The 25,860-nt window shown below is 44.7% G+C and overlaps 2 protein-coding genes across 2 annotated transcripts; both read right to left on the bottom strand.

Moving 5' to 3' along the window:
- Positions 1-5,733: 5,733 nt before the first annotated feature.
- On the bottom strand, positions 5,734-7,659 carry LOC124980086 (C-C motif chemokine 2-like). Its single transcript, XM_047545271.1, has 3 exons — positions 7,513-7,659; positions 6,643-6,757; positions 5,734-6,235 (listed from the first exon to the last, which is right to left on the bottom strand). Exons 1-3 carry the CDS (start codon positions 7,586-7,588, stop codon positions 6,130-6,132), a joined length of 297 nt encoding a protein of 98 aa, XP_047401227.1. The 5' UTR covers positions 7,589-7,659; the 3' UTR covers positions 5,734-6,129.
- Positions 7,660-17,794: 10,135 nt separating this feature from the next.
- Positions 17,795-19,612, bottom strand: LOC124980085 (C-C motif chemokine 2-like). Its single transcript, XM_047545270.1, has 3 exons — positions 19,480-19,612; positions 18,633-18,750; positions 17,795-18,288 (listed from the first exon to the last, which is right to left on the bottom strand). Exons 1-3 carry the CDS (start codon positions 19,553-19,555, stop codon positions 18,072-18,074), a joined length of 411 nt encoding a protein of 136 aa, XP_047401226.1. The 5' UTR covers positions 19,556-19,612; the 3' UTR covers positions 17,795-18,071.
- Positions 19,613-25,860: the final 6,248 nt, after the last annotated feature.

Genomic DNA, 25,860 nt, shown 5'->3' with positions numbered 1-25,860 from the left:
AAGCAGCTCAGGTCACTTCTGCCTGCGTGCCTTTGTCCTAAACTCATCACATGAGTTACTGTTACTGCCAAGGACGTCAAGGAATGAAGAGGAAGCACCATGAGCATTTGGTGAGGAGTTTCTACCACAATCTGTCCTTGGCTCACCTCTTAGCCACAGAGAACTCAATTAACCTATTGGCAGGAGAGATGACCTAAACCCACATGTACTCATTAACTCAGCCTAAGTGTGTAGGATCTCTTGATGGTGGCTGTTCCTCTATCAGATGAAGATATGGGTCTACCTTGTCCAGTGACCTGGGTACTAGGAAGACAGGTTATTTTTACCGAGTGCAGCTTGTTTTCAAAGGCCAGCAAACTGGCAGCCAAGGCCATCCAGGGGAGGAGGTAAACCCAGTGGCCAATGCTCTGTGACCCTTCAGGCAGATGTTATAAACGTTCCCCATGGTCCACTAGGCTTGGTTCCCCTTTCTGGGGAAGCTCTTCTGTCTGTTTGATCCTGACTCCCTGCTTCCCTGTGAGGCCCCTCATTTGCCATTCTTCCTCTTGAGTGCCTCTGAGGTGTGCTGAAGAGACACCTGCTTTTCTAGGGGGCTCTGTGGACTTTGAGGATTGCTTGCTGAGCTTGGAGTATATTTTCACTGTGGATCGCCCTTGCACTGTTTGTTTTGGTCCGAGCTCACTCGGGGTTTCAGTGTCGTTCTCTTAACACCTAAGAGGCTTCTTATCTGTGTGTCGTCCCCAGTCCACTGCACCTGCCGTCTCTCGCAGTCCAAGTTTCTTTCCAGATGTACTTCTCACATTGTTTTTCTGCTCTCTCTCTCTCTTTCTTTAATGAAGCTGGTAGGTTTGAAATGTCACTTTGCCCAACTGAGAGGTTATTTCTCCTGGACTTTTATTGCTGAAATTTAAAAAATCCTTAAATATCTTTCTCTTAATGTTTGGAACCAAGAAACAGATTGCTTTTCCAACAGCATAAGACCTTGAATTTGTAGACTTTATTCTCCGCTCTCTTTTTCTATTTCAAGAACAGGCAATGTTTTTCTCTGAGCTCTTCTCCTATGGCAATACCTTGACAAACTCATACAAAAACAACCAATGCACTATTAACATATATATATATATATATATATTTTAAATGAGATCCTTATAATTTACAGTCTACTTAACATATATTCTTCAAACTTCCTCTCTGTAGCTACAATTTTAGCAGACAGGACCTGCCACTTCGACAGTTTGAAACATCAATCTTCATCTTTTCAACCTGAGAAATCAGCTTCCTCGCTGCCTGCTGTCCAATGTCTGTCTAGTCAGGGTTTTCAGAGCAGCACGTGATCATGGTACCAGCTCCCCTGACATTCAGGATTTAGCTAGGCGCCAAACTCCAGCAGCTCAGCACCACAAATGTTCTTTTCTTACTCTTGTCACAGTTCAGGGTAGACCAGGTGGCTGTCCTCTAAGCAGTGACCAGAGACTCAGAGATATGGACTGCTTCCACCTTGAAGCTGAACTTCATGGAACATTTCTCTCAAGGTTACCAGAATGGGAGAAAGAAGGCTGGAAACAGGTTGTTATAGGGACTAGGTGTGGAAGTGGCTTACATCCTTTAGACCCTCACCCAATTGGTTAGAATTCAGTAATGTAGGCCTTGAGAAAATGCAATTTTTTAATTTTAATTTTTTAAAATTTAATTTGATTTTTTTTTGGTACTGGGGATTGCACCCTGGTGTGCTTAACCATTGAGACACATTCCCTAGTTCTTTTTATACTTTTAATTTAGATACAGGATCTCTCTAAATTGCTCAGGGCCTCACTAAGTTACTAATGCTGGCTTTGAACTTGTGATCTTCCTGCCTCAGCTTCCTGAGTCACTGGGATTACAGGCATGTGCCACTGTGCCCAACTTTTAATTTTAATTTTAATATTTGTTTTTTTTAGATAGACATAACATTAGGATATATTTGACAAACTTATAAAAGTATGAAATATAATTTGCTCTAATTCAGTCTTCAGTACTTCCCCTTTCTGTCCCCTTCTCCCTTCCCCTGTTCCCATCCCTCTGCTTTACTAATCTTTCTGCTACTTACTCAGTTTTCTTTTTTTAATAGTGTCTTGTGGATGTACATAATGGTGAGATTCACTGTGGTATGTTCATGTACATACATAGGAAAGTTAGAATCATTCCCTTGTTCCATCCCTCCTCCCTCTCCCCAATCTCCTTGCTTTGCTCTACTGAACTTTTTTTCTATTTTGATGGAATTCTCCCTTCCCATTTTCTTTTACCACCTCCCTGCTTATTTTGTACTAGCCTCCACATATCAGAGAACACATTTGACCTTTGATTTTATAGGTCTGCCTTATTTCACCTAGCAAAATAAAATGGATAGTCTCCAGTTCCATCAATTTTCTGGCAAATGCCATAATTTTGTTCTTCTTTATGGCTGAATAATACTCCATTGTGTACCTACACCACATTTTCTTTATCCATTCATATTCATATTGAAGGACACCTAGGTTAGCTATATAGCTTAGTTATTGTAAATTGTGTTATGATAAATATTAATGTGGTTTCATCCCTGCAGTATGCTGATTTTAAATCTTTTGGATATATAGCAAGGAGTGGGATAGCTGGGTCATATGGTGGTTCCATTTCTAGCTTTTGAAGAATCTCCATACTGCTTTCCAGGGTGGTTACACTAATTTTCAGTTCCATGAACAATGTATGAGTGTACGTTTTTCTCCACATCCTTGCCAACATTTATTAATATTTATATTCTTGATAATTGCTATTCTGATTGGAGTGAGATGACATTTCAATGTAGTTTTTTTCCCCCTAATTGCTAGAGATGTTGAAATTTTTATGCATTTGTTGGCCATTTGATTTCCTCTTTTGGGAAGGGTATGTTTAATTCTTTTACCCATTTATTAATAGGGTTATTTGGTTTTTTTGATGTTAAGATTTTTTAGTTCTTTATATATTCTGCATATTAATGAGCTATCTGAGGAGCAGGTGGCAAAGATCATCTCCCATTCTATAGGTTCTCACTTCATGCTCTTAGTTTGCTATGTAGGAGCTTTTTAATTTGATTCTACTCACTTGCTGATTTTTGGTTTTATTTCTAGCACTTTAGAAGTTTTGTTAAGAAACTTGGTTCCTATGCTGGAGTGTTGGGCCTACATTTTCCACCAGTAGGTAAAAGGTTTCTGGTCTAATTCCTAGGTCTTTGATTCACTTTGATTTGAGTTTTGTGCAGGGTGAGAGAGAGGGGTTAAATTTTCATTCTGCTGCATATGGATTTCCAGTTTTCTCAGCACCATTTTTTGAAGAGACTATCTTTTCTTCAGTGTATGTTTTTGGCACCTTTGTCTAGCATTGGATAATTGTATTTATGTGGGTTTTTCTCTGTGTCTTCTTTTCTATTCCACTCGTCTTCCTGTCTGTTTTGGTGTCAGTACCATGCTGCATTTGTTACTAAGCTCTGTGCTATAATTTGGGATCAGATAGCGTGATGCCTCCAGATCTCTCTTTTTGCTCAGGATTACTTTGGCTATTGGTGGTCTCTTATTTTTCCAAATAAATGCAGAACTGCTTTTTTTTAGTTCTGTAAAGAATGTTGTGGGCATTTTGATGGGTTTTGCATTGAATGTATATGCTGCTTTGGGTAGTGTGGCCATGTTGATAATATTGATTCTGCCTGTCTAAGACACAGGAGGTCTTTCCGTCTTCTAAGGTTGTCTTCAACTTCTTCAGGGTTCTATAGTTTGCACCGTAGAGGTCCTTCACATCTGTCATTAGATTAATTCCCAAGTATTTTATTATGCTGGAGAATGTACACGGGCCCATGATGTTGGGCATTCCCAGTCACTGTTACCTTAGAACTGGCGTGTGCCTAACAACCAAGTTGAGCAGCTGGGAAAGGTCAAGCAAAAGACAAGAAAAAGTGTTTTAATGGACTTTTTTGCTTCTGTGACCAAAAGACCTGACAGGAAGAACTTCATAGGAGGAAAAGTTTATGTGGCATTCATGAATTTCAGAGGTCTCAGTCCATAGATAGCTAACTCCTTTTCTCTGTGTCTGAGTGAGGCAGAACGTCATCGCAGAGGGTGTGAAGGAGGAAAGCAGCTCAGTACGTGACAAATGGGAAGCAGAAAGAGAGCTCCACTCACCAGAGACAAAATATATACCCCAAAGGCATATCCGCAGCGACCTACCACCTCCAGACACACCCTAGAGTTACCACCCAGTTAATCCCTATCAGTGAATTAATGCAATGATTAGGTTAAAACTCACATAACACAATCAACTTACCTCTAAAATTTTCTTATATTTTTTTACACATGACCTTTTTGGGGACACCTCATATCTAAATCATAACGAAAAGACACTCTTCTTTGTCTAAGTCAGTAGGCAAGTCCAAAGAGTACATTGATCCAAAAGAGAGAACATAAGGGAACTTAAGAGTGGCCTCCAGATGTGGCGGAGGACTCATTAAATAGGTAGAAGGGGCACCTTCCTCACCCCACACTCCATATCAGAGTCTTTGGTGATGGTACTTGCACATCTGTAGTTTTTTTTAAGTGTCTAAGTGATGTTGAGGTCAGTAAGAGAGCTATGGATCTACTGCAGTCTCCATTTATGGGCCCAGTCAGGCAAGTGACTTTCCAAGTTTACTAGACACATTAGTGGTACAACCTGTCTAGTCATTTGAATCCCTCTGTTCCTGGTCATGGTTTGGGAGGTCTCCTTAATTCTCTGTGCTGAAAGGAGGCAAGGGATCCCAGGTCTACATGAAGACAAATAGGTTTGAATTCCTTCAATATGAAGAACTAGGGTTTGAGGAGATCCTTTGGGGCTTGAGCCCATGGACCACTTCTCTCTTTGCCAGTCCTACTGTCTGTCACTCAGCTTAATATTTGCCTATATAACGGGGCTTGCTGTGCTTTATAAAAATACAGTACATATTTATTTCCCCTCCTACCCCAAGTCTGTCTCCTGGTTGTTCTGTTTTAGAATTTAAGATCACACTGCCTTTTGATGTTTGGAGATGAGTCCTGGTGGGGTGGAGGAGAAGCAGGAAGTTCTGTTGGATCTGGTCTGAGCATCGCAATACCTGTAAATAATCACCAGTACATTATCTACGTGCTATGAAGGTGTGCGATATCTCCTTGAGTTTTCTACCTGGGGCTTCGATGAACATCCTGTCTCCAAGAAACTCTGTTTGGAGGTGTCAAGGGGTTGTCAGTATTCTGTGTTGGGATGCAGGAGTTCCTCCTCCTCTGCTTCTCCCTAAGCGGAAGAGATGGGAACTGCTCCCAGACGCAGGAGGAATTTCTCAGTGCATGTGACGCTTGTGATGGTCTTGACTGGGTGATTGAATAGGAGACAACCGGCTGTCCAGGAGTCTGATGCAGTAGATGAGGGGAGATCCTTTAGTGATGATGAGAACAGCAATAACTTGAGGAAGAAAGAAAGCTGTCTAAACCAACAGTTCAAGCTGATGGGGTGTCAGGTGGAGCTGTGGGGTTGGCTTCGCCCGGCCTGGCCCACCTGACCGCCCTGCCCCACCAGGGAAAGCCCTGAGGTCACTGTATACTTCTTCGTTCACAGCACAAGCCCCATCCTTGGTAACCACGCCCTCTCTCCTCCTTGCCACCCTGTCAGTCTCTCCAGCTTAATTTTATTTCTTAATAAACCATCAAAGTCAGGCTTTATACAAAAATATATTTTATTTGAAAATGCAAAAGTCATACCTATATAAATATTCCATTTCATAATAACATTATGGTTTCATTGTCACACATTTTAAATAAAATCTTTGCATTGTTTCTTGCAAGGTCCTTCCTAAGACTGCGGCAAAGCAGGCAGGGAGGAACATCCTGTGCTTTTGACAGGACTAAAGTGTTCAACACTTTACATTCAAAACACTCCAACATCCATGACAGATTAAATTAAAATATTAATAACTTTAAGAATATTACTTAAGAAAAAATTATCATTCACATTATTACACACAACTCATAGCCCTTAGAATTGTAATAAACTAATCTCAGAGCAATTCTCAAAAAGGACAGAGGATGTAGATGCATCATTTCTCAAGTCCTGGCCTGGTTTCTGTTCAGGCATGAGGGTTCAAGGCTTTGGAGTTTGGGTTTTCTTTTCCAGGTGCTTGATGGCATCCAGGACCCACTTCTGCTTGGGGTCAGCACAGATCTCCTTGTCCAGCTTGGTCTTGAAGCTGCGGGAGAGAAAGGGCTTGGTCAGATGGAGCACCCTGAGGAACCCACTGGATGGCACCCTGCCTGGCCCATTATCCCCAGGGGCATGGGGCTACCCTCGGATGGAAGAGGCGGACGGCAAAGGAAGGGCTGGAGGGAAGCAGTGCTCTTGCTGACCCAGCTGAAGCCCCGTTGGCTGGATGAAGGGACCAAGTTCTGAGCTGAAGACTGGAAAGGGAACTGAGAGTGGAAGTCACTTTCCTGTGTGGGATTCAGGTTTTCCACTGGGAAATTTCTGAGATTCATTTGGAGATGCTCTAAGCATCTGAGTGTTTGACTCCTACTCAGTTGAATAATACCCCTAGCCCCCGCCCCAGGGAAGAATTTAGGACTGAGGGTTGAAGGTGGTTGATTAGAGTCCACTCACATCACAGCTTCCCTGGGACAGTGGCTGCTGGTGATCCTGGTGTAACTCTTCAGTTTCTGCATGGAGATGTTCCTTCTCTGGAATGTGTAGCAGCAGGTGGGGATATTAATCCCATCTGCAATGCAACAGGAAAAGGCTCATCACCAAAAGTTCTGGGTCTTTCTGTAAGTGATGTAAGGAATGGTAAGAAGGAGTCAGGAAGGGAGAAGGTGAGGGAAGAAACTGCCCATCCCAAGTCTGATGTGTCTGAGGCATCCCATAAACTCTCTCAATTTCATGGGATATAAAATGGGAACATATCATCGCCAATTGACAGGGACAAGAAGAACTGTCGAATATTCTGGGTGTTGCTGGGAGGAACTAAGATAATAATCTAATTCCCTGTAGTAAGGAGACCCATTGCTTAGGCTCTGAGAAGTCTATGCCTGCTGATGAGCTTCCCTGATTCCTGCCACCTCTGCAGAGCTCCTGTGTCTGCAAGCTGGGTTGAATGAAGCACAGACTAGGTTCTGGGTCTCCTTCCTGCCTCTCCTGCGTCTGGAAATACCCTGCGCACCTCTACCAGAGCCCACCTCTTTGATCCCTCAGGACCCCCACACACTGCTGACAGCAGCTGGGGCAGTCACTTCACAGGGGCATATCTCCAGAGCTAGAGTCCTGGAAGGAGCTGGAGTTGAGACCCAGAGCTGGGATCCTAGCATGGGCTCTGCCCAGGAGCAGCTGTGTGACTTGGTCACTCCTTGTCTCTCTGAGTCGCCTGAGCTTAGAAAAGCTGCTGTTAAGGTGAGGCGATGGGTGCCCCTTGCATGCCCTGGTCCATGATGACCCAGAGCTGGGGGCATGTGTGTCAGGGGAGGAGCAGGGCCTTACCTGGCTGAGCAAGCACGTGGCTGCTGAAGGTGGCCACTGTGAGCATCAGGCACAGAAGGACTGCGGAGACCTTCATGGTGGAGGGTGAGAGAGCGAGCTTCAGCCTGGGAGTTGGAGGTTTCTGAGTTGTTTTCAGCTCTCTGCTCTTCTGATGGCTCTGTCTGCCTTTTATAGGAAGCAGACATGGGATATAAAGGAAGGGGTGGGAGAGAGAGAGCTTTGTCATTCATGAATCACAGGATGGTGTAATATATCTGAACTGACACCCTGCCCTGGGGTGGTGCCAGGACCTGGGAGATGAAAGTGTGTATTTGGGGGCAGGGGTTGGTCTATTTCCCTCCAAGACTGAGAATGTTGGGTGAGGTGGGGCCTATGCCCATGCAGACCAGAGTATGTGATTTATGCCTGTTCTCATGAGCTCAGCTTCTTTGAAATGAAACACTTTCTATAGAAACAGGAAGGAAGACATCATGCCAAAGTCAAGAAAATGTGTGAAATCCCCACATTTCTCCCTTCTAGGCAGCATCCCTGCGACTCCAAAGACCAGAAAGGGGCAATGCACCTTTGATTGGATTCCAAAATGGACTGAAACACTCTTCACTGTCTTAAATCTTGATGGTTTTCAGAAACTCAGAGGAAAATAGAATAATAGAGCATTAGCAGAAAAATAGAATGAGTATTCATTGAAGAATAGTACCTAAAATTGTAGTGTCTGTCTAGCAATCTCTGACTACACAATAGTGCAGCTGAAGACAGGGGTTTACAACAGAAACCATCAATCATTTTGCTCTCAACTACGAGGGTTGAGCAGCCTCAGCTTGGCAGTGCTTGCTTAGGTGTTTGGCTTCTTTGCAGTTAGATGATGGCTAAGGTTGGGGTTAGCACAAAGCTTTTACTCGGTGTCTGGGCTAGAAGGACATTAACAGCTGGGGGTTGTATCAGATGTAGTTCGTTGGGCCCCCCAATTCCCACTTCTCCTTTATCCACATGCTTGGATATTTTACATAATGGTTTAAGGCTCCGAGGTGCAAGACTCGGTACATAGACCACACCTTTTAATGAGAGAATGTGGAAGAACTTTCAGACATGTTTTAAATGAGCAGTAGGTGGAGATATTAATCCCATCTGCCATGCAAAAAGAAAGGTTCATTACCGTGAGTTCTGGGTCTTTCTGTAAGTGATGTAAGGAATGGTAAGAAGGAGTCAGAGGGAAGGGAAAAGTTGGGTGGAGGGGAACTGCCCTGTAACTGGGACTGGGAGTGTATCTCAGTGGTAGAGCGTGTGCTTAACATGTATAAGGCCCTGGGTTCAATCCCTCGGATGAATAAACAAATAAATAGAACCAAAATGAAACCATTATATGTTTTCTAGGCTCTCAGTTTCATGGCACATCAGGATCTTAGAATGCTGTGGTTCAAACTATCTGATTATGAAAATATCTTTCCAAGTAAAAGAATATAGGGACATCAAATGAATGAATAAAATCAGAGCACCATCGATCTGAGGCAGAGATGGGAGGGTTAATGTCCCCCTCCCCACCTATAGATCTTAGGGATGTAAAGGTGAAAACCATAATCTCCTGCCCCATCTGACAGTACCTCCCCTAGAAACACACATTACAGGATCCCCAGCTAATTGCTGATGATATTAATGAATGGGGGCTTGATGAAAGGCCATGCTTGACCCCTTCACACCTGCATCTGGACCATCCGTGCCTGCCATGGATCCAAGGAGGAAAGCTGTAGGGGAGGGCCCAGACCACCTTCTAACCTTGAACACTGACTCAAAAGAAATCTCAGGCTTTTATTCTGGCTTTCGTTTGACATCAAGTTTATATTTACCTCTATGAGGTTGCTTCTGTTGCTCACTCTGTCAGCTCTTTCTCAGATTTTGAATTCAACAATGACTTCCCCCTCCCCTCTCCCTCTGACTCCTGGTAACCTCTTTTGTTTTGTGCTAATATGAATTGGACCCTTTTGAGCATGTCACATAAGTGTAATCTTGCAGAATTTGTCTTCTGTTACTGACTGATTTCATTTAGCACCTGAATTCATGCATGATATCTCAAATGTCAGCATTCCCTTCCTTTTTACAGAGGAACCCAGAGAGAGGTCTTGAAGGGAGTCGCTTTGGGTTTGATCTCGAGGGGTGTGAATGACCTGCAATGTCTGCTGTGAGAACTGATTCAGGGAGTGGTCCCATCCATACCCTACATTTGCCAGTTATGAATCTGATGACTTATAGCCTCCTTCAGAACACATTGCTCTAGATTTATTTGTTCAAGGACCAGAATGTCTTCGGGAGTAAGGGGAGGCAGGCAAAGGCTTTTGTTGCTCAGTTCCCGGAGAGGCAATTGAGGACATGTCTCAGAGAATGACTGCCTGTGTCGTTTCTCAATAATTGCTCAGTCATAACCATAGACAAGATACTTATTATCTGCAAATCCGTTTCCACATCTCTGAAAACAGAGACAGTAAAAGTACTTTCATTTCTGGGTTATTGTAAGAAATAAATGAGTGAATATGTAAAAAATGCATTGAAAATAACCAGAACACAGTGCTCAGTAAATGTAAGCAGTGAGTGTTATTAATATTAGAAAAGAAGGTTCTGGGCAACGAGATATTGGGGAGGGACTCAGAGAGACACTGATAGCCTCCCAAATGTGTTGTTCCTAAACCTGACTGTTTCTTTGAACAGTGAAGTGGGGATTGGATTCCAGGAAATACCATACTGGACATAAAAGGAGACTGGCATTCCAGAGACAGGGGCAGATGAAGTCCTGGAAATCCTGGGTAAGAGCACAAGATAAGAAGTGTTCTGGGCCTCACTGGGATTTTGGTTACTCAGTCCAGCAAAGACACCATCTGTGTGCTCTCAGTATAATAGCTTTGGCCAATTGGATGTGAGCAAAAGCCACATATCCATCTCTGAGCAGAAGTTAACTGTCTTCTCATGAATTTGCCATGGTTTCTTCTGCTCTTAACCATGAGGATGGCATGGCCCAGATGAAGTGGCCCTTCAAGCTGGTTCCCATACTGAAGAAGATATGTGGAGCCAACACAGAAAAACTTACAAGATATGAAGAAAATAGGATGCTAATCAGAGGAGCCTGCATGAGGAAAAACCTTCTGGAGAGAAGGAATCTTCTGTGTTATTTTTGCAACTTTTTGTATCTCTAAAATTTGTTCAAAATAAAAAGTCAAAACCATAGCATGTTGAAACTTATGCACAGAAAGCAATGCTAAAAGGGAAATTTATAGTTATAAATGTTTACATTAAAAAAGGAGAAAGATCTCAAATTAATGATCTATCTGCACACTTGGAGAAATTAGAGGGGGAATAAACTAAACCCAAATCAATATGCAAAAATCAGTTACCCTTCTATACACTAATAGTGAGCAATCTGAAAAGGAAATTAATAAAGCAATTCAATTTATAATAGCACAAAAAGAATTAGATACTTAGACATTAGCTTATCCAAAAAAGGTGAAAGACCTTGAATAAAAAAAACTGCAAGGTGTTTCTGAGGTAAATTAAAGAAGACATAAATAAATGGGAAGACATCCCAAAGCTGTGAGTTAGAAGACTTAATGTTAAGATGTCAGTACTCTTCAAAGTGATCTACAGATTCAATGTAATTTCATCAAAATTTCAAAGGCATTTTTGTCAGAAATACAAAAATTCATCCTAAAATTTATATGTAATATCAAGGGACACCAAATAGCCAAAAACAATCTCATAAAAGAATAAACTTGAAGGCCTAATATGTCCTCATTTCAAAACACATAACAAAGGTAAGGTGATCAAAATTGTGTGTTATTGGCATAAAGGCAGACATATAGAACAATGGAATAGAATAGAGATCCCAGAAATAGAACTTTATGTCTACAGTCAAGAGATCTTTGACAAGGGTGTCGAGACTACTCAATGGAAAAAGGACGGTCTCTTCAACAAATGGTGCTGGGAAAACTGGGCATCCACAAGCAAAAGAATGAAACTGGACCTGCATCTTATACCATATACCAAATTTAACTCACAACAAAGCAAAGACCTAAATGGAAGATCTAAAACTATAAACCACCACCTTAAAGGAAGCATAGGAGAAAATCTTCAGGACATTACATACGGCAATGACTTCTTGGGTGCAGTACCAGCTGCATCATCAACAAAAGCACAGAGTGAAAAGTTAACCTGTGGAATGAGGGAATGTACTTGCACATGTAACTGAGTGACATGCCCTCCTTCAGTGGCCGTCATCACTTGTTGCTCATGAAAGACTCAAAAGTTGTTCTATGGCTAGGATAGTCAACGTCTTTTTCAGTCTTGGTTCCTATTTTTTCTTGGCAACATAATTCCTTGGCAACATAATTTCTGATCGACTAGTAGAGCCGTGTGCAATCTCTCTTTATAAGTATTCGTGGTTGATTTCTCTGCTTCCACCACACCCAGTCCTTGACTCTCTTTTCAGCAGAAGATCCCAGATTTGCATGAGATTGCTGCATTCTTAACCCTTCTCTTCCTTAAGCCAGTGAAATGGTTTTATTATTCAAAGACTTTAAAGAATTCCATCTCCCTGCATTGATAGGCAACTGATTTTCAACAAAGGTGCCAAGAACATGCATGGGAGAAAAGATAGTCATCAATATGTGATGCTGGTGTAACTGAACATACACATGCAGAAGAATGAAACTAGATTTCTCTCTCTCTCTCTCTCTCTCTCTCTCTCTCTCTCTCACTCTCTCTTGAAATGGATTAAAGACCTATATGTGAAGGCCAAAGCTAAGAAACTGCTGGAGGAAAACAGTGAAAATACTTCAGGACGTTGGAATGGGCTAGGAATTTATGGATAGAATCCCTAAAAGCACCGGAAACAAAAACAAAAGTAGGCAAGTGAGATTTCTTCAAACTGAAAAGCTTCTGCACAGTAAAGGAAAGAATCTGCAGAATAAAGAGGCAACCTAAAGGACCAGAGACAATATTTGCAAACTGTATCTCTGGCAGGGTTAATGATAAGACTACGTAAGGAACCCAATAGCAAAACAAATAATCCCATGTAAAAATGGGCAAGAGATCTAAATAGACACTTTTCAAAGAAAGAAATACAAATGGTGACCAAGTACAAGAAACAATGCTTGACATTACTAATCATCAGAGAAATGCAGATCAAAACAACAACAAGGTATTACCTCACTTCAATGACAAGGGACATTATAAGAAAGGCAAAAGATAATAAATGCCAGCAAGGATATGGAAAAAAGGGAACCTTTGTGTGAAATGGAAATTAGTCCAGCTGTTGTGGAAAACAGCAAGAGGTTTTTCCAAAAATTAAAAATAGAACTTCTATATGATTCATCTATCCCAGTACTGGGAATATATCTAAAGGAAATGAAGTTGGTTTGTTGAAAAGACAACTGTGCTCCCATGTTTATTGCAGAATTATTCACAGTAGCCAAGAAGTGGAAATGATGTAAGTGTCCATCAAATGATGAATGAATAAAGAAAGTGTATTATAGAAACACAGTGGAATACTATTTAGCTGCAAAAAGGACTAAATCCTGTCATTTTCAAAAACATGACGAACTGGAGGTCATTGTTTCATGAAATAAGCCAGGCACAGAAAGACAAGTTCTGCATGATCTTATTCCTATGTGAAATCTATAAAAGTTAATTCATAGAAGTTGAGAGTAGCATGGTGGTCATCAGAAGCTGGAGAGAGAGTAGGGGGTAGGAGGGATGGGGAGAAGTTTATTAACATGTACAGTTTTCAATACGAGAAAGAAGTTCTGGTGTGCTTCTACAGTAGGGTGACTGCAGATAAGGATAATATATTGTATATATGTACTTATTAAAACTTTGAGGAATTTTGAATGTTTTTGCTTTAAAAATGTTAATTGAGCAGATAGATATGTTTACCCTGATTTGAACTAACACAATGCACTCACATATTCAAACATCACATGATGTCACATAAAGATATATACTTCTTATATATTACCTGAAAATTTCAACAATTAAAATTAAAAACAATCCATCTTACTGCTTGAGATGGTGAAACAGTTGGTATTTCCAACTCTCCAAGATCCCAAATTTATTTCTGAACTCTCTATATTCCCTTTCACTCTCTGTGAGTTGGTCGAGTCTAGGTTGAGGCAAAGGACACCATGAAAGTCCAGGTAGCTCCTCTCATTCTGGTTGCTGGAGCTGCAGCCATAGCCTGAGTGAGAGAGCAAGGAGGATGGGGCCTGAACTCCTCTGTGCACTAGGGTCTTCTGAGGAACTCATGAAACCTACCAGTGGGAAGGTGAGCCTCCCCCTCTTCCAACATCTTAAATCAGAATCTTTGGGGATATACTGATATTTTGAAAGGAACTCAAGTGATTTTGGTGCACAGGCTATGCAGCAACCATCTGATGCACAAAACAAGTCTCTAACCTACACAGGCACAGATGAAAGGTGACTTGCACAAGCTCATGTGACAAAGTCATCAGCAAACCAGATCCAGACCTCAAAGCCAGATTACAGTGCTAAACTATTCTAAATCTTTGCCAGGTTCCAGTTGTGGGTAGTCTGAAGAAACCCCTCTTCCCTAAATGCCCACATCCTAATGTAATCTCTGGAAGCTCTGCATATTTTACCTAACATGGCAAAATAAATTTTGTAGGTTAATTTAAGGATCTTGAGATAGGGAGAAAATCCTGGATTATCCAGATGAGCTCAATATAATCACAAAGGTCCTTGTAAGATGAGGCAGGAAGGTCAGAGTCAGAGATAAAATGTGATTATGGAAGCAAAGGAGAGAGAGGGGGAGGGAGAGAACGGGGGAAGGGTTGGGGGATTGAAGATACAGGAAGAGAGCATGAACTGAAGAATGCATGCAGTTTCTAGAACTTGGTAAAGATCAGAAGACTATCCCTCCCTGAGTTCTTCAGAGGGAATGCAGCCCTTCTGATCCATTAGAGATTTTTGACTTCCAGAACTATGTGTTGTTTTAAACTATGAAGTCCATGGTAATTCCTTACAGCAGCAATAATACACTAATACAGATTTTAGAACCTGGAAGTGGGTGCTGCCTTGACAAACTCTTAACAATGTGAACATGGCTTTGAAAGTGGGCAGTGGATGCAGGCTGGAGGAATCTTCAGTATGACAGAAAAAGTCCAAACTTCTGGGAAAACGTATTGGCACATTCCATCCTAAAGGTCCCAGAGTGCCAATGCTTTGTGCTCAGTTTCATCGTTCAAGGACAGAGGAAATCCATGTTTGTCTAGAAAATTAAAAAATGGATTCAAGAGTTTCTGAAAATGAAATAACTTGCAAAGCAATGTGGGCAGATTATCTTGGGGGTTTAACATGTAGATCCCTCTTCTTCTACCTCCTAGATGCTCTGCCTCAAATCTGCCTGGCCTCAGAGGACCTGGTACTCTGTAAGCTATGTGGTAAGGTCTTACTCCTTTGTATTCCATGCCCCTTTTGCCTCTTAGCATCCCCTGTGATTTGAGATTTTATTTCTGATTGGCAAAACTGAGGACTAGAGGGATGGAAAAGAGGCAGGGAGGGCCGTTGGACCTGGAATAATGGTTAATGGTTTCCATAGTTGCCAATAAATTGTCTGCTGACCGATGTGTCAAGGCACTGAAGGCCGTGAAGGAATCCCTTAGCCTGAATCAAGGACCCTGGTCTGGTTCAGGAATGTAGAAGTACAATCCCTCTCTTCCTCTCTAGCTCCAACTGAGAGAAATGAAAGTTTTCCAAGAGACATGCTTCAGATCTAGAAGAGAACCTACATACCCACGAGTTCCTGTTTGTAACACATTATCATCTTGATTTTGTTGATAGAAACTCAGAGTACCTGACTTCTCTGAAGAGACAACAAGCCAATATCTGTCCAGGAATTAGAATCCAAGTGTCCTTGCCTCCCGGAGTTCACCCCAGAACTTCATGCTGCCCAAGGGACTACCTGGTCTAGCCTGGACTGGGCATGTCCCACCAAGTTGAGAAGTTGAGTACCATGCAGAATTTATTCACTGGAGGAACATGCTTGCTTTCCTAAGTGGAGGGCAGTCTGTGTGCCCAGATGGATCAGATACCCTAGAAGTGAGTCACATGCCATTCCAGGGAATACAGGTAGATATTTAGGAGAAGATCCACCCATTCACATGGGTGTTCCCAGGCTCCTGGGATTGGGATTGGGTGGTGGATGGAGAGAAGTGCATTCTGTGTTGTGATGCAGCACGACCTTGATTGTGCAAACTCTAGGGCAAGTGAGACGAGTAGAACTAACAGAAATAAGGAGAAACAAGCAAATGTAGAGGAAAGTGGGACTCAGTGGGAAAACCATCCCTGATGGGACTTGACTGAAACCAGAGTGGACTCCACACATTTATTGTACAGGTTTAAACATCCAAAGGATTTATTGAGAGAAAGTTTCTTTAAGATAAACAAAACAAAGTTGTGTGGAGAAACAGCCAAATTGGGGCTTACCAGCTTGCACCTGTATCTCCTCCTCCTCTGGCCAGCTGGCCTTTGAACTCAAAGCTACTGAACTCACAAAATCCATGCCAGGTGTGGAATCCACCCCATTAACAGTGGCCACCTGCATAGGGGCGGTTCTCTTGGCACCCTTGTGCGGAAGGACTCCCAAAAGCAGCACCTGACTGTCCAGGGCTACGCAGTTCCAAACAGTGACTCATTCACCCACTCCAGCAATTCTGGGTTCAGGGACCCCCTTAAAATGGAGGTGGCAGAGGAGCCCTCCACATCCTGCGTCCTGGGTCCCTCTCCTCCATCTAAGCATTCAGCATGTCACCCGGCTCAGCTCATTCTCTTCAGTTCTGACTGGCAGGTGCCACGTTCCGGCCGTCTTCTCCTGCGGGACCACACTGCAGTCTCTCACGTGACTCTCGCCCTCCTATCTGTGTGAAGCCCGTGCGTTACACTTCCTGCAACTCACCTCTGAACCTCTGAACATGGCACATTCCTCCTCATTGGACTGAAGAATTTCAACTTTTCCTTCTGAACTCTAAAGTTAGGTAGTCCCCACCTGCACGTTCCAAACCTTTCATTCAACCTTCCTTTCTAAACTTCCTATCACTTGACATAGGCATGGCCCCCCGCTGCCGTCTGATTGGTTTTCTCCCTGTTGATGTATGTGTCCCCAATGTCTCTACCTCCTGCTATTTGCTCGGACTCATCTTTTTCCTTTTCTTAATGATCCTATAAGTTTTCTAGAAAAACAGTAACGAGTCATCAAGAATAAGTTTGTCAGACTTAAAATCAGCATCCTACAGTGATACAGCTACATCAATGTTTACCGCAGCTCAATTCACAAGAGCTAAACTATGAAACCAACCTAGATACCCTTCAACAGATGATTGGATAAAGAAACTGTGGTCCACATGCACAATGGAATATTACTCAGCTTTGAAGAAGAATAAAATTATGGCATTTGCAGGTAAATGGATGGAACTAGAGAATATCATGCTAAGTGAAATAAGTCAATCCTTCCAAACCAAAGGCCAAATATTTTCTCTGATAAGAGGCTACTGATCCATAGTGGGGGTGGTAGGGAAGAATGAAGGAACTTTGGATTGTGCAGAGGGGAGTGAGGGGAAGGGAGGGGTAGTGGGGATGGGAAGGACGGTAGAATGAGATAGACATTATTACCCTGTATACATGTACGATTACACAACTGGTGGAACTCAGCACCATGTACAGCCACAGGAGTGAGAAGTTATGCTCCATTTGTGTACAATGGGTCAAAATGCATTCTACTGTCATGTATAACCAATTAGAACAAATAAAACAATAAAAAAGAGTAAGTTAGTCTTCTTCTCTCTATGAAACCTTTATCTAACTAGCTTATTGATGGCTACCTCCCAATGCCTGCATTATCTGTACTACTCCAGGTAATGGGATGTGGTAAAGATTGGAGTCCCATAGCATAATTAAGGGGCAGTTGGAATACATTATAAGAACTTGGGCAGGGGCAGGGGCTGTGAGAAAGGAGTGGGGCTGGGGTTCTTGCTAAGCAAGTGACTAGAGTCACTGGGGTCTGAGCAGCTGATGTTGGGGACTGGAGCAATGATCCTGGAGTGACTGATTGGGCCCTGTCTTAAAGATTCCTCTATAGTCACTCAGATGGGACCTCCCAGTAGAAAAGACCAGGGCCAATCCACCTTCCCTTTCCTCCAAAACGTCCACCCCACCTCTAGAACCATGCTCCACCTCACCAAGTGCACACACTCAGTTTGTGATTTCCCCCAAGTAAATGCCAAAAGCCAGGTTTTATACAAAAATATACATTTTATTCCATAGTTATATTATAATAATTTCCACAATAATATCTTTGCAAGGTCTTGGGATTTCAAACACAGTCATGATCTTTGTCAAGAACTTCACACAACATACCAGGGAGGAATTGGGGGTTCACAAAAGGATAGCCATATGTCCAAGTTTCTGAATCTAAAAAATACCATTATTCATAGAAAATAAAATTAAAACATCAATAACTTAAATAAGATTAACATTTTTGAAGGCATCGTGTTTCTTATCAATAAAGTTCATATACTAGTTTTAGAGTTTTTGGAGAGAAAGCTTGTGGTAGATGAACTGGCTGCAGGTTCTTGGGTGGTGAAGTTAGTGTTCGCAGGAGTTGCAGTTCCTAGAGCAGCTGGGTTCTGGTCCAGACCAGTTTTCTGGTTCATCGTGGCAAGGTATTCCTGGACCCACTTCTGCATGGGGTCAGCGCAGATCTCTTTGTTCAGTACGGTTGTGAAACTGTGGAGAGAGAGGACACAGCTAGATGAAGTGCCTCTGCACTTTCAGCCATTCTGCATCGAGGGGCTGCCGGGGGCTAGAGGAGGAAGGCAGGTGGGAGGAGGGACGCAGAGCAAGCTGCTCCTGCGGGTTTCCCAGGTGACGCCACCTGACCTCAGCTAATGAAATAGGGATGGTCCTCATAAGCTCTCACAGGGAGAGTGATGTCGGGGGTTACTCCCTCCTTCCCACTGGGAACCACTGGACATGGGAGTAGAGAGTGCAACTCTCTAAACTCATGAGGATCACCCTTTGCTCCCTGAGGAAGAACTCTGGACCAGAGAGGGCCAGTGTGCTCAACTCACATCACGGCTTCCTTGGGACACTTGCTGCTGGTGACTTCCCTATAGCTCATCAGCCTCTTCAAGGGGATCTTCTTGCTGGTGAGTGTGTAGCAGCAGGTGACTGGGGAATTCACTGCATCTGAAAAATAAACCATGCAGAAAAGGTATTTTAGGAAGGGTTAGGTACTTCTGACCTCAGAGCAGAAAAGAGTCTTGAGGAGAAGGAAGAGGAATGGCAGGAGAAGTGGAAACCTCTAAATTTCAATACTTCTGCCTATCTGTAAGAGAATATGATCTTGGCCACATTGACTCAGTTTCCTATGCTGTAAAATGGGTATGCAATGCTGGTATTGAACAGAGAAAAGGAAATCTAATGTAATGTGCTAATAATTCAAATTATCAAGACCAAAAATGATCAATTGTGGGCCCTAGCTGTGGACCAGTTGGGCTCCCAAAATCTATGCCTGGCAATGAGCTTCCCTGATACCCACTACCTCTGTCCCTGGAAGTTGACTGGATGAAGCACGACCAGGTGGGGAAATACCCTGTGCACCTCTACCAGAGCCCCCATCTTTGATCCCTCAGGACCCCCACACACTGCTGACAGCAGCTGGGGCAGTCACTTTCACAGGGGCATATCTCCAGAGCTAGAGTCCTGGAAGGAGCTGGAGTTGAGGCCCAGAGCTGGGATCCTAGCACGGGCTCTGCCCAGGAGCAGCTGTGTGACTGGGTCACTCCTTGCCTCTCTGAGTCGCCTGAGCTTAGAAAAGCTGCTGTTAAGGTGAGGCGATGGGTGCCCCTTGCATGCCCTGGTCCATGATGACCCAGAGCTGGGGGCATGTGTGTCAGGGAAGGAGCAGGGCCTTACCTGGCTGAGCAAGCACGAGGCTGCTGAAGGCGGCCACTGTGAGCATCAGGCACAGAAGGACTGCGGAGACCTTCATGGTGGAGGGTGAGAGAGTGAGCTTCAGCCTGGGAGTTGGAGGTTTCTGAGTTGTTCTCAGCTCTCTGCTCTTCTGATGGCTCTGTCGCTGCCTTTTATGGAGAGTCAAGAGGGTGGAGCCAGGCAGAAGACTTGGCCCAGGGCAGCTTATTCTCAATGAATGATGCAGTGGAATCTTGAATCTGCTGAGCAAGAACAACACCCTGGGAGATTTCCAGGAAGTGGAAGAGGGACACTGTGGGTTAGAACTTGGCACTTTTTCCATGTACTGCTGAGACCAAAGGAAGCAAGGACAGGAGGGGAGCAGGCAGTGAAGGGGACCAATCACAGACATGAACCAAGTGGGTTATTCTTAAGGATTCTGCTTCCTCTGAAGTAAAAGGAAGAAAATAAGGAAACTGAGATAACAAAGGAGACGAGAGCTGGTCCCCACTTACCCCTGGCCCACCTTCAGGCCAGGGTCTTGGAGCCAGGAAATTACCCCCGAGCCTTGGTGGGCTCCCCAACAGTGTATTAAATTCATTAGCTCTTTAAAATGCAGAGTGTTGACATAAAAGCTGCCTTATAGAACTGTAGGGCTTCATCAGCACTGAACTGCATTCTAAGGGTGGAGAGATTTCAGACTCGGAAGAAGCTGTCCAAATCAGATTATGCTGCAGAAGAAATTTCCATGTCATACTCACACTGTGCTTTGACCACGCCAGGAATATTCCAAGCCCTTAGCAAAGTCTTTAAATTCTCCGACGACAGTAAGCAGGCCCTATTTAAGTCCCATTTTGTCACTGAGGCAACTGAGTCCCAGAGGGGTTATCTTTGCAACCTGCCCAAGGTCCCCAGGCAGCTCAGCCCCAGAGTCTGTGCTGTCGTCATTGTGACACACTTCTGGAAGGAAACACATAGGTTACCCATCGGGCCATGGGGCTGTGTATCTGGCTCCCCTCCCTGTGCTCAGCCACTTCTAAATCAGCAGACAGCTAACAGGGACTTGAGGAGCATTCCTGTGGTGAAGTCACTATGAGCATGGAGCCCGTGGTTCCATGTGGCAGGCAGCAGTGGGCCTGAAGTGCACACTCTGACATGGTGGCGGTTCTCCCGGCTTCTTTCTGGTGTCCGGGGAACGTGTGTGAGCAGAGGAACTCAGTTTTGGGAATTGGAATGCATGCCTTCATTCTGCAAACCTGCTTGGATTTCCTGAGAAAACATGGGATCATAGTAATAAAAATTAAAAGAATTATTTAGAATTATTTCTAGATAGCCCTTCTCTTACTAACATGTCCTGATTCCTTGAGGCATGTCAAGTGGCCCTGCCAAGCTCACAACTCAGGTCTCTTGATCCCCCTCCACAGTCTACTACTGCCTTCCCCTTCTGAGCCTGGCTGTGACCTGCCCAGTGCACCAGGATGGACCTACGGCTCTTCTTCCATTAAGGGTCACTGAGACAAGGTCTGTAAATGCATGGCACTTCTTGGAAGAAAACAGGTGCCAGTCACAGTATGTTATATGGATGACTGTGTTTGCTTGGTAGGGAGTGGTGAGTGTTGGCAATTTTGAGTGCCCACCAGGAGCCAGGCATCATGCCAGAGTGCTTCCTGGCATTGTCCTGATCATCCTCCGAACAACTCCACATTCCTTCAGTTGAAACTGAAACTCAGTGACCTGTCCAGGATCTCACACATAATAGCACGTAGCACTCCCACCCAGGACACTCTGATTCCAGAATCCCTGCTTCTGGACAAGAGGCTTAGTGTCCCATGACAGATATTAGTATCCTAGAGAATCTGAGCACAGGGAACATTCTAGACTCTTTGGTGGAATCCCAAAAAGGCAGAAGGAAGAGAGAACAAATCAACTTGTTCACTGCTTAGATTGCACCTCACCCAGTCTTATTTTCATTCTGCCTCAATCTTGCAAGTTACCCTTTTCCTCTCTGGCTCATGTTGAAACCCCTCTGCAGTTGGCTCAGTTCTCTACCTATAGCTCATTCCATTCTTGTCAAATGAATAAACTTCACACAGTCACTTCTTCCCAGACCATCTCACTTTAGCTTCCAAGAAGAAGCTCCCATTGAGAGAAACCCTCTCTCATCTTTTAGTGTGTCCTTTTCCATGAACCTGGAGGGCTCCTCCCATATCCCCGTGGAATCTGGTCATTCCTTGGACTTCCTCTAGGTTAACAAGTTGAAAGACACCAAGACCTTTCAGCTACTCTTTCCTGGTTCTGGTGTGTCACTATCACTCATGGAATCCTAGACCCAAAGGACTTAAAGAGATTATAGAGCATGTAGCTATTTTTCTGCGAGAGGAAGCCATAGTCCAGAGTGGGAGGCCCACAGGTTCATGGTCACAGAGAGAAGCTCCTGGCATTACTGAGTATTTGGGCAGCCTTCTGAGTATTGGAAGCTATGTTCCACTTCAGGGAGGGGTTGTGGTCTTTGGAAAGTGACCGGGCCACTGCAAGCCTCAGATGATAAACACACAGAAGGTGAAAGGGTGTGAATCATAAAAGAAAGTCTTGTGGAAAGTGATGGTCTGTTCCCCTTCCACTTCTGCTGTCAAGAAGAGATATCCTTCCAGCTGGTTAGGTCAGTGACACAGCAGGAGAAAAGAGTGGAAATCCCCATTCTGAGGCAGTTTTGGAAGTTCCCGGATCCCATGGAGGAGAGTGCAGTTGGGCTGTGGCCTGCATTCCAGATGCTGGGCCTGGAGCCAGGCAGCCCTCACACGTGCTCGGCTGTGCTAGGAACATCTCAGAGAGAGCCTGGGCCAGGTTCCTGCTGGGGGGCTCCAAGGGAAAGGCATGGGGGACGGGACGGTGGGGGGAGCAAGGACCGTCCTTTGATGTTCCCCAGAATCCCCAGTTCCCCTGGGTCCCCTCCCCAATAGCATATAACTGAGGAATGGAAAACTTCCTTTTGATGAATAATCCTCTTCCTTCCTCTCAGGGGACTGCCTCTCCTGCTGGGATCATCTGCCTGTACCTTGGTCATCTCTGCAGACTCCCACGTGGTGTCAGGATGAAGGAAAGAGGAAGTGAAAGTGAGCTTTCCAGAAAGATCAGAAACCCGTGCCTAGGCCCCTTCTTTCTTACCCCTACCCACCCTGTAGCACAGGGTCCCCTGTCCTGTGCTTGCTGATGCCCCTCTCCAGGCTTTCCAGAGAGATGCCCAGTCAGCTCTACCCCTGCCCTGCTCTTCCCAGATGCCTCCCTCCAGACTCTCCCCCAGGTGAGCTCTGGACCCTGGATGAACAGGGGCCCATCTTCCTGGAACTTTACTCTGCAATGCTTTTCCTTTCAAGGACCAAGATTGGTCATTGTTCTTTCACAGAATGTCAGACAGGAGTGGGACCTTAGAAGTGATCTATTTATTTCCCTGATGGGGTCACTGAGACCCACGACGGGCCCAAGGTGACCTAGAAGACTAGTAGCAGGGTCTGCGCTGTTCTGTTCATCTCTGGGCTCTCCGGGTAGTGCCTCATCACATGCACAGTACTGTCTCCGACCATATTACTCACTCGCTGGGCGACCACCTGCGCAGAGAACCAGGGAGGGGGAGGTTCATGTGGCAGGGTTTGGTGCAGCCGCGGAGCTAACTCTCCAAGAGAGGTACCTCAGCAAGCGCTTTTGGAAGTAGGACTGAGCTTCTGAACAAACCAGCGCAGTGCTCACCCCACGCTTCCAGCCTTGAGGCCTGAACAGTGAGCTGTTCCTCTCGTCTAGACTGGAGTCCATGCTGGTGGCTCTTGGCTAGACTTTAAGACATGTCTGGGGAATTGTCGTACACATTTATGTGATGGAGAGAGGGTCCAACGTCTGGGCTTCCCCTGGATTTGCTGAGTTACGTTCTGCATTTTTTCTGTATAAAGTATTTGTTTTCTGTGAGATCTCCCCGTGTCTCAGATGACTGAGTCTGTGAAGTAAGGGTTGTGCTGGCTGGTGGGGCAACTTTAACAGGAATAAGGCACAGGCAGAAAAGAGGAAGGAAATAGATGGAGTGGGAAGTGAGGAGAAAGAAGGGGTAGCCTGGGGAAAGAATCCCCAGTGATGGCAGGGCACCAGGGCCAGGCCTGGCTCTCTGTCTAGCTGAGTGGCTTTGAGCAAGTCCCTTGACCTCTCTGGGCCTCTTCTGTGAAAGGTGATTAGTAAACAGCTGTTTCTAACATTGTCATGAGACTTGTATGAAGAAATAAACCAAGAGTGCTTTGTAAGCGGCATGCAAAGAGCCAGGTTGGTCTAAGGGCTGACGGGTCATCTCAGGGACATCTCCAGGCACACGGCCATGCCCCAGGCAGTCAGTGTGCACACTCCTGATGTCCAGTGCAAGCTTCTACTCTCACTGGTCACTCTGAAGACGTGTTGCCATGTCTGGTATATAAAGCACAGTCAGGTTCCAGTGTCCCAAGCACTCTTTTACCTCTGGTCTGTCTGTCTGTGGACAGAAAGTCTTTGGGGACTGGCACAAAGCTGAAGGTCAGCCAGGCACAGTGGACCATGCCTGTAATTCCAGTGGCTCGGGAGGCTGAGGCAGGAGGATCACACATTCAAAGCCAGCCTCAGCAACTGAGCGAGGCCCTAGGGAATTCAGCAAGACCCTGTCTTAAAATAAAATATTAAAAAAGGGCTGGGGATGTGGCTCAGTGGTTAAGGGCTCCTGAGTTCAATCCCTGGTACCTCTCCCCTCAAAAAAAAAAAAAAAAAAAAAAAAAGAAAAAATAGCCAAGGGTCAGAGAGGGCAACCCCAGAGTCACAACAGACCTCAGTGCCTCCACAGCAGTCAGTATTAATGGAAGCCCTACTGTAGCATCTGGGTCACCCCGCCCCTGTAACATCTTCTCCACACATACTGCTGGAATCCATTATTCACAGTCCAAGAATCTCAACACACTTTCCTCAGATGTCTGAAGGGCAGGATGATTTAATACCAGACAGGGAAATTAGGAGAGAAACAAGACTTTGGGTTTCCTGAGTTCTTCCATTCTTTAATTTGGGGAAGAGAGAGTGGTAGAGTTGGGGGCGAGTGGGGGTGGGGCATAGCAGAGAGAGTGATTTTTCAGGAGCCACACACATCCTTCTTTGGGGAGAATGTTTTTTTCTCCTGGTTGCAAAACATTGCCTACTAAAAATGGGAAGTTTCAGCTACCCTAGAAGGCCGCTTCTTTGTTCAGAGCCTGGGCTCCATTCAAAACCTCCTCCTGCCTTTACTGTAAACTAGAGTCTGCCAGGAGGGTTTGAATGAAAATGCAAATAGTGTTCGCCCCATGGGGTCAGGGGAAATGGTTTTACAGAGCACACACATCTCTTTCGATTTCAAATAACCCAACCCTGCAACTTATTAATTGCTCAGAAATATAGCCAGGGCAATAAGAGCACACTGGTGTCCTCAGAGCCCACCTCATGGGGAAGGAACTGCAGGTCTGCAGGGGTTGGGCACATGGGAGGGCAGGGACTTTTGCCTGCTTAGTTCACTCCTGCCTCCCAGCCGTAGCACCCAGCATTTAGGTGCTCAACAAATATGAGAGAAATGGATGAGTTAAGGACAAAAATCAGAGCTGGAAGATATCACAGAGATCCCAGAGTTGAAAATCCCTGCCTGCTTCATTCAAAGAGTGGGAAATAAAGTTGCCCAGGATTATAGTTGGTGTCAGTGTTGGTGCTGGGGTGCAGGCAAACTGTGTGTGTGTGTGTGTGTGTTGGGAAATGGCCTAGTGACACAGGAGTCTGGTGACACAGATCTCCACATTTTCCAGCAAGACTGCCAGGTTCTTCTGCTTACTGGGTGTTGACCTTGGATGTCCCTCAACTTCAGGGAGTCCATTCTTTCTTCTTGACCTCTCTCTCTCTCTCTCTCTTCCTTCTTTCTTTTCCTTTTCCAACCAAGATGTAATACACTCCTGTGACAGATGCAGAACTTCCACCCAAGAGGGCCTAAGGGAGTCAGTTTGATTGGAGGCTGTGCTGCTTGGTGTGGAGAAGGTCCGCTGTCTCCCCTTAGTTTGCATTTGTATTTGAGGTGGCCCCGCGGGGAAGCCTATGGAGAATCCATCCTTTGGTGCCATCACAATGAGTGCCAGGCACCTTGCTCATCAGCCGCAAGGAAGGCTGATGAATCCTCCCCAGTTCCGGACCTCATCCTGCCACTCCCAGCTCTGCACCCCCTACCCTGAATTCACATCCCATTCACCCAGACAGCCAAGCCAGAAAGCAAATCTCCATCTTTTAACCTCCTCCCTTCCTTTCACATCTAATTGGTCATTGGAATCTGTCCATTCCACTTTGGAAGTGTCTTGCGTTCATTTCCTCTTCCCCATC

This window comes from Sciurus carolinensis, chromosome 3 (genome assembly GCF_902686445.1).
Source record: "Sciurus carolinensis chromosome 3, mSciCar1.2, whole genome shotgun sequence".
In the NCBI taxonomy this organism is placed as follows: domain Eukaryota; kingdom Metazoa; phylum Chordata; class Mammalia; order Rodentia; family Sciuridae; genus Sciurus; species Sciurus carolinensis.
Note: the sequence above shows the minus strand (reverse complement) of the source record. Positions and strands in the feature narration are given on the sequence as shown.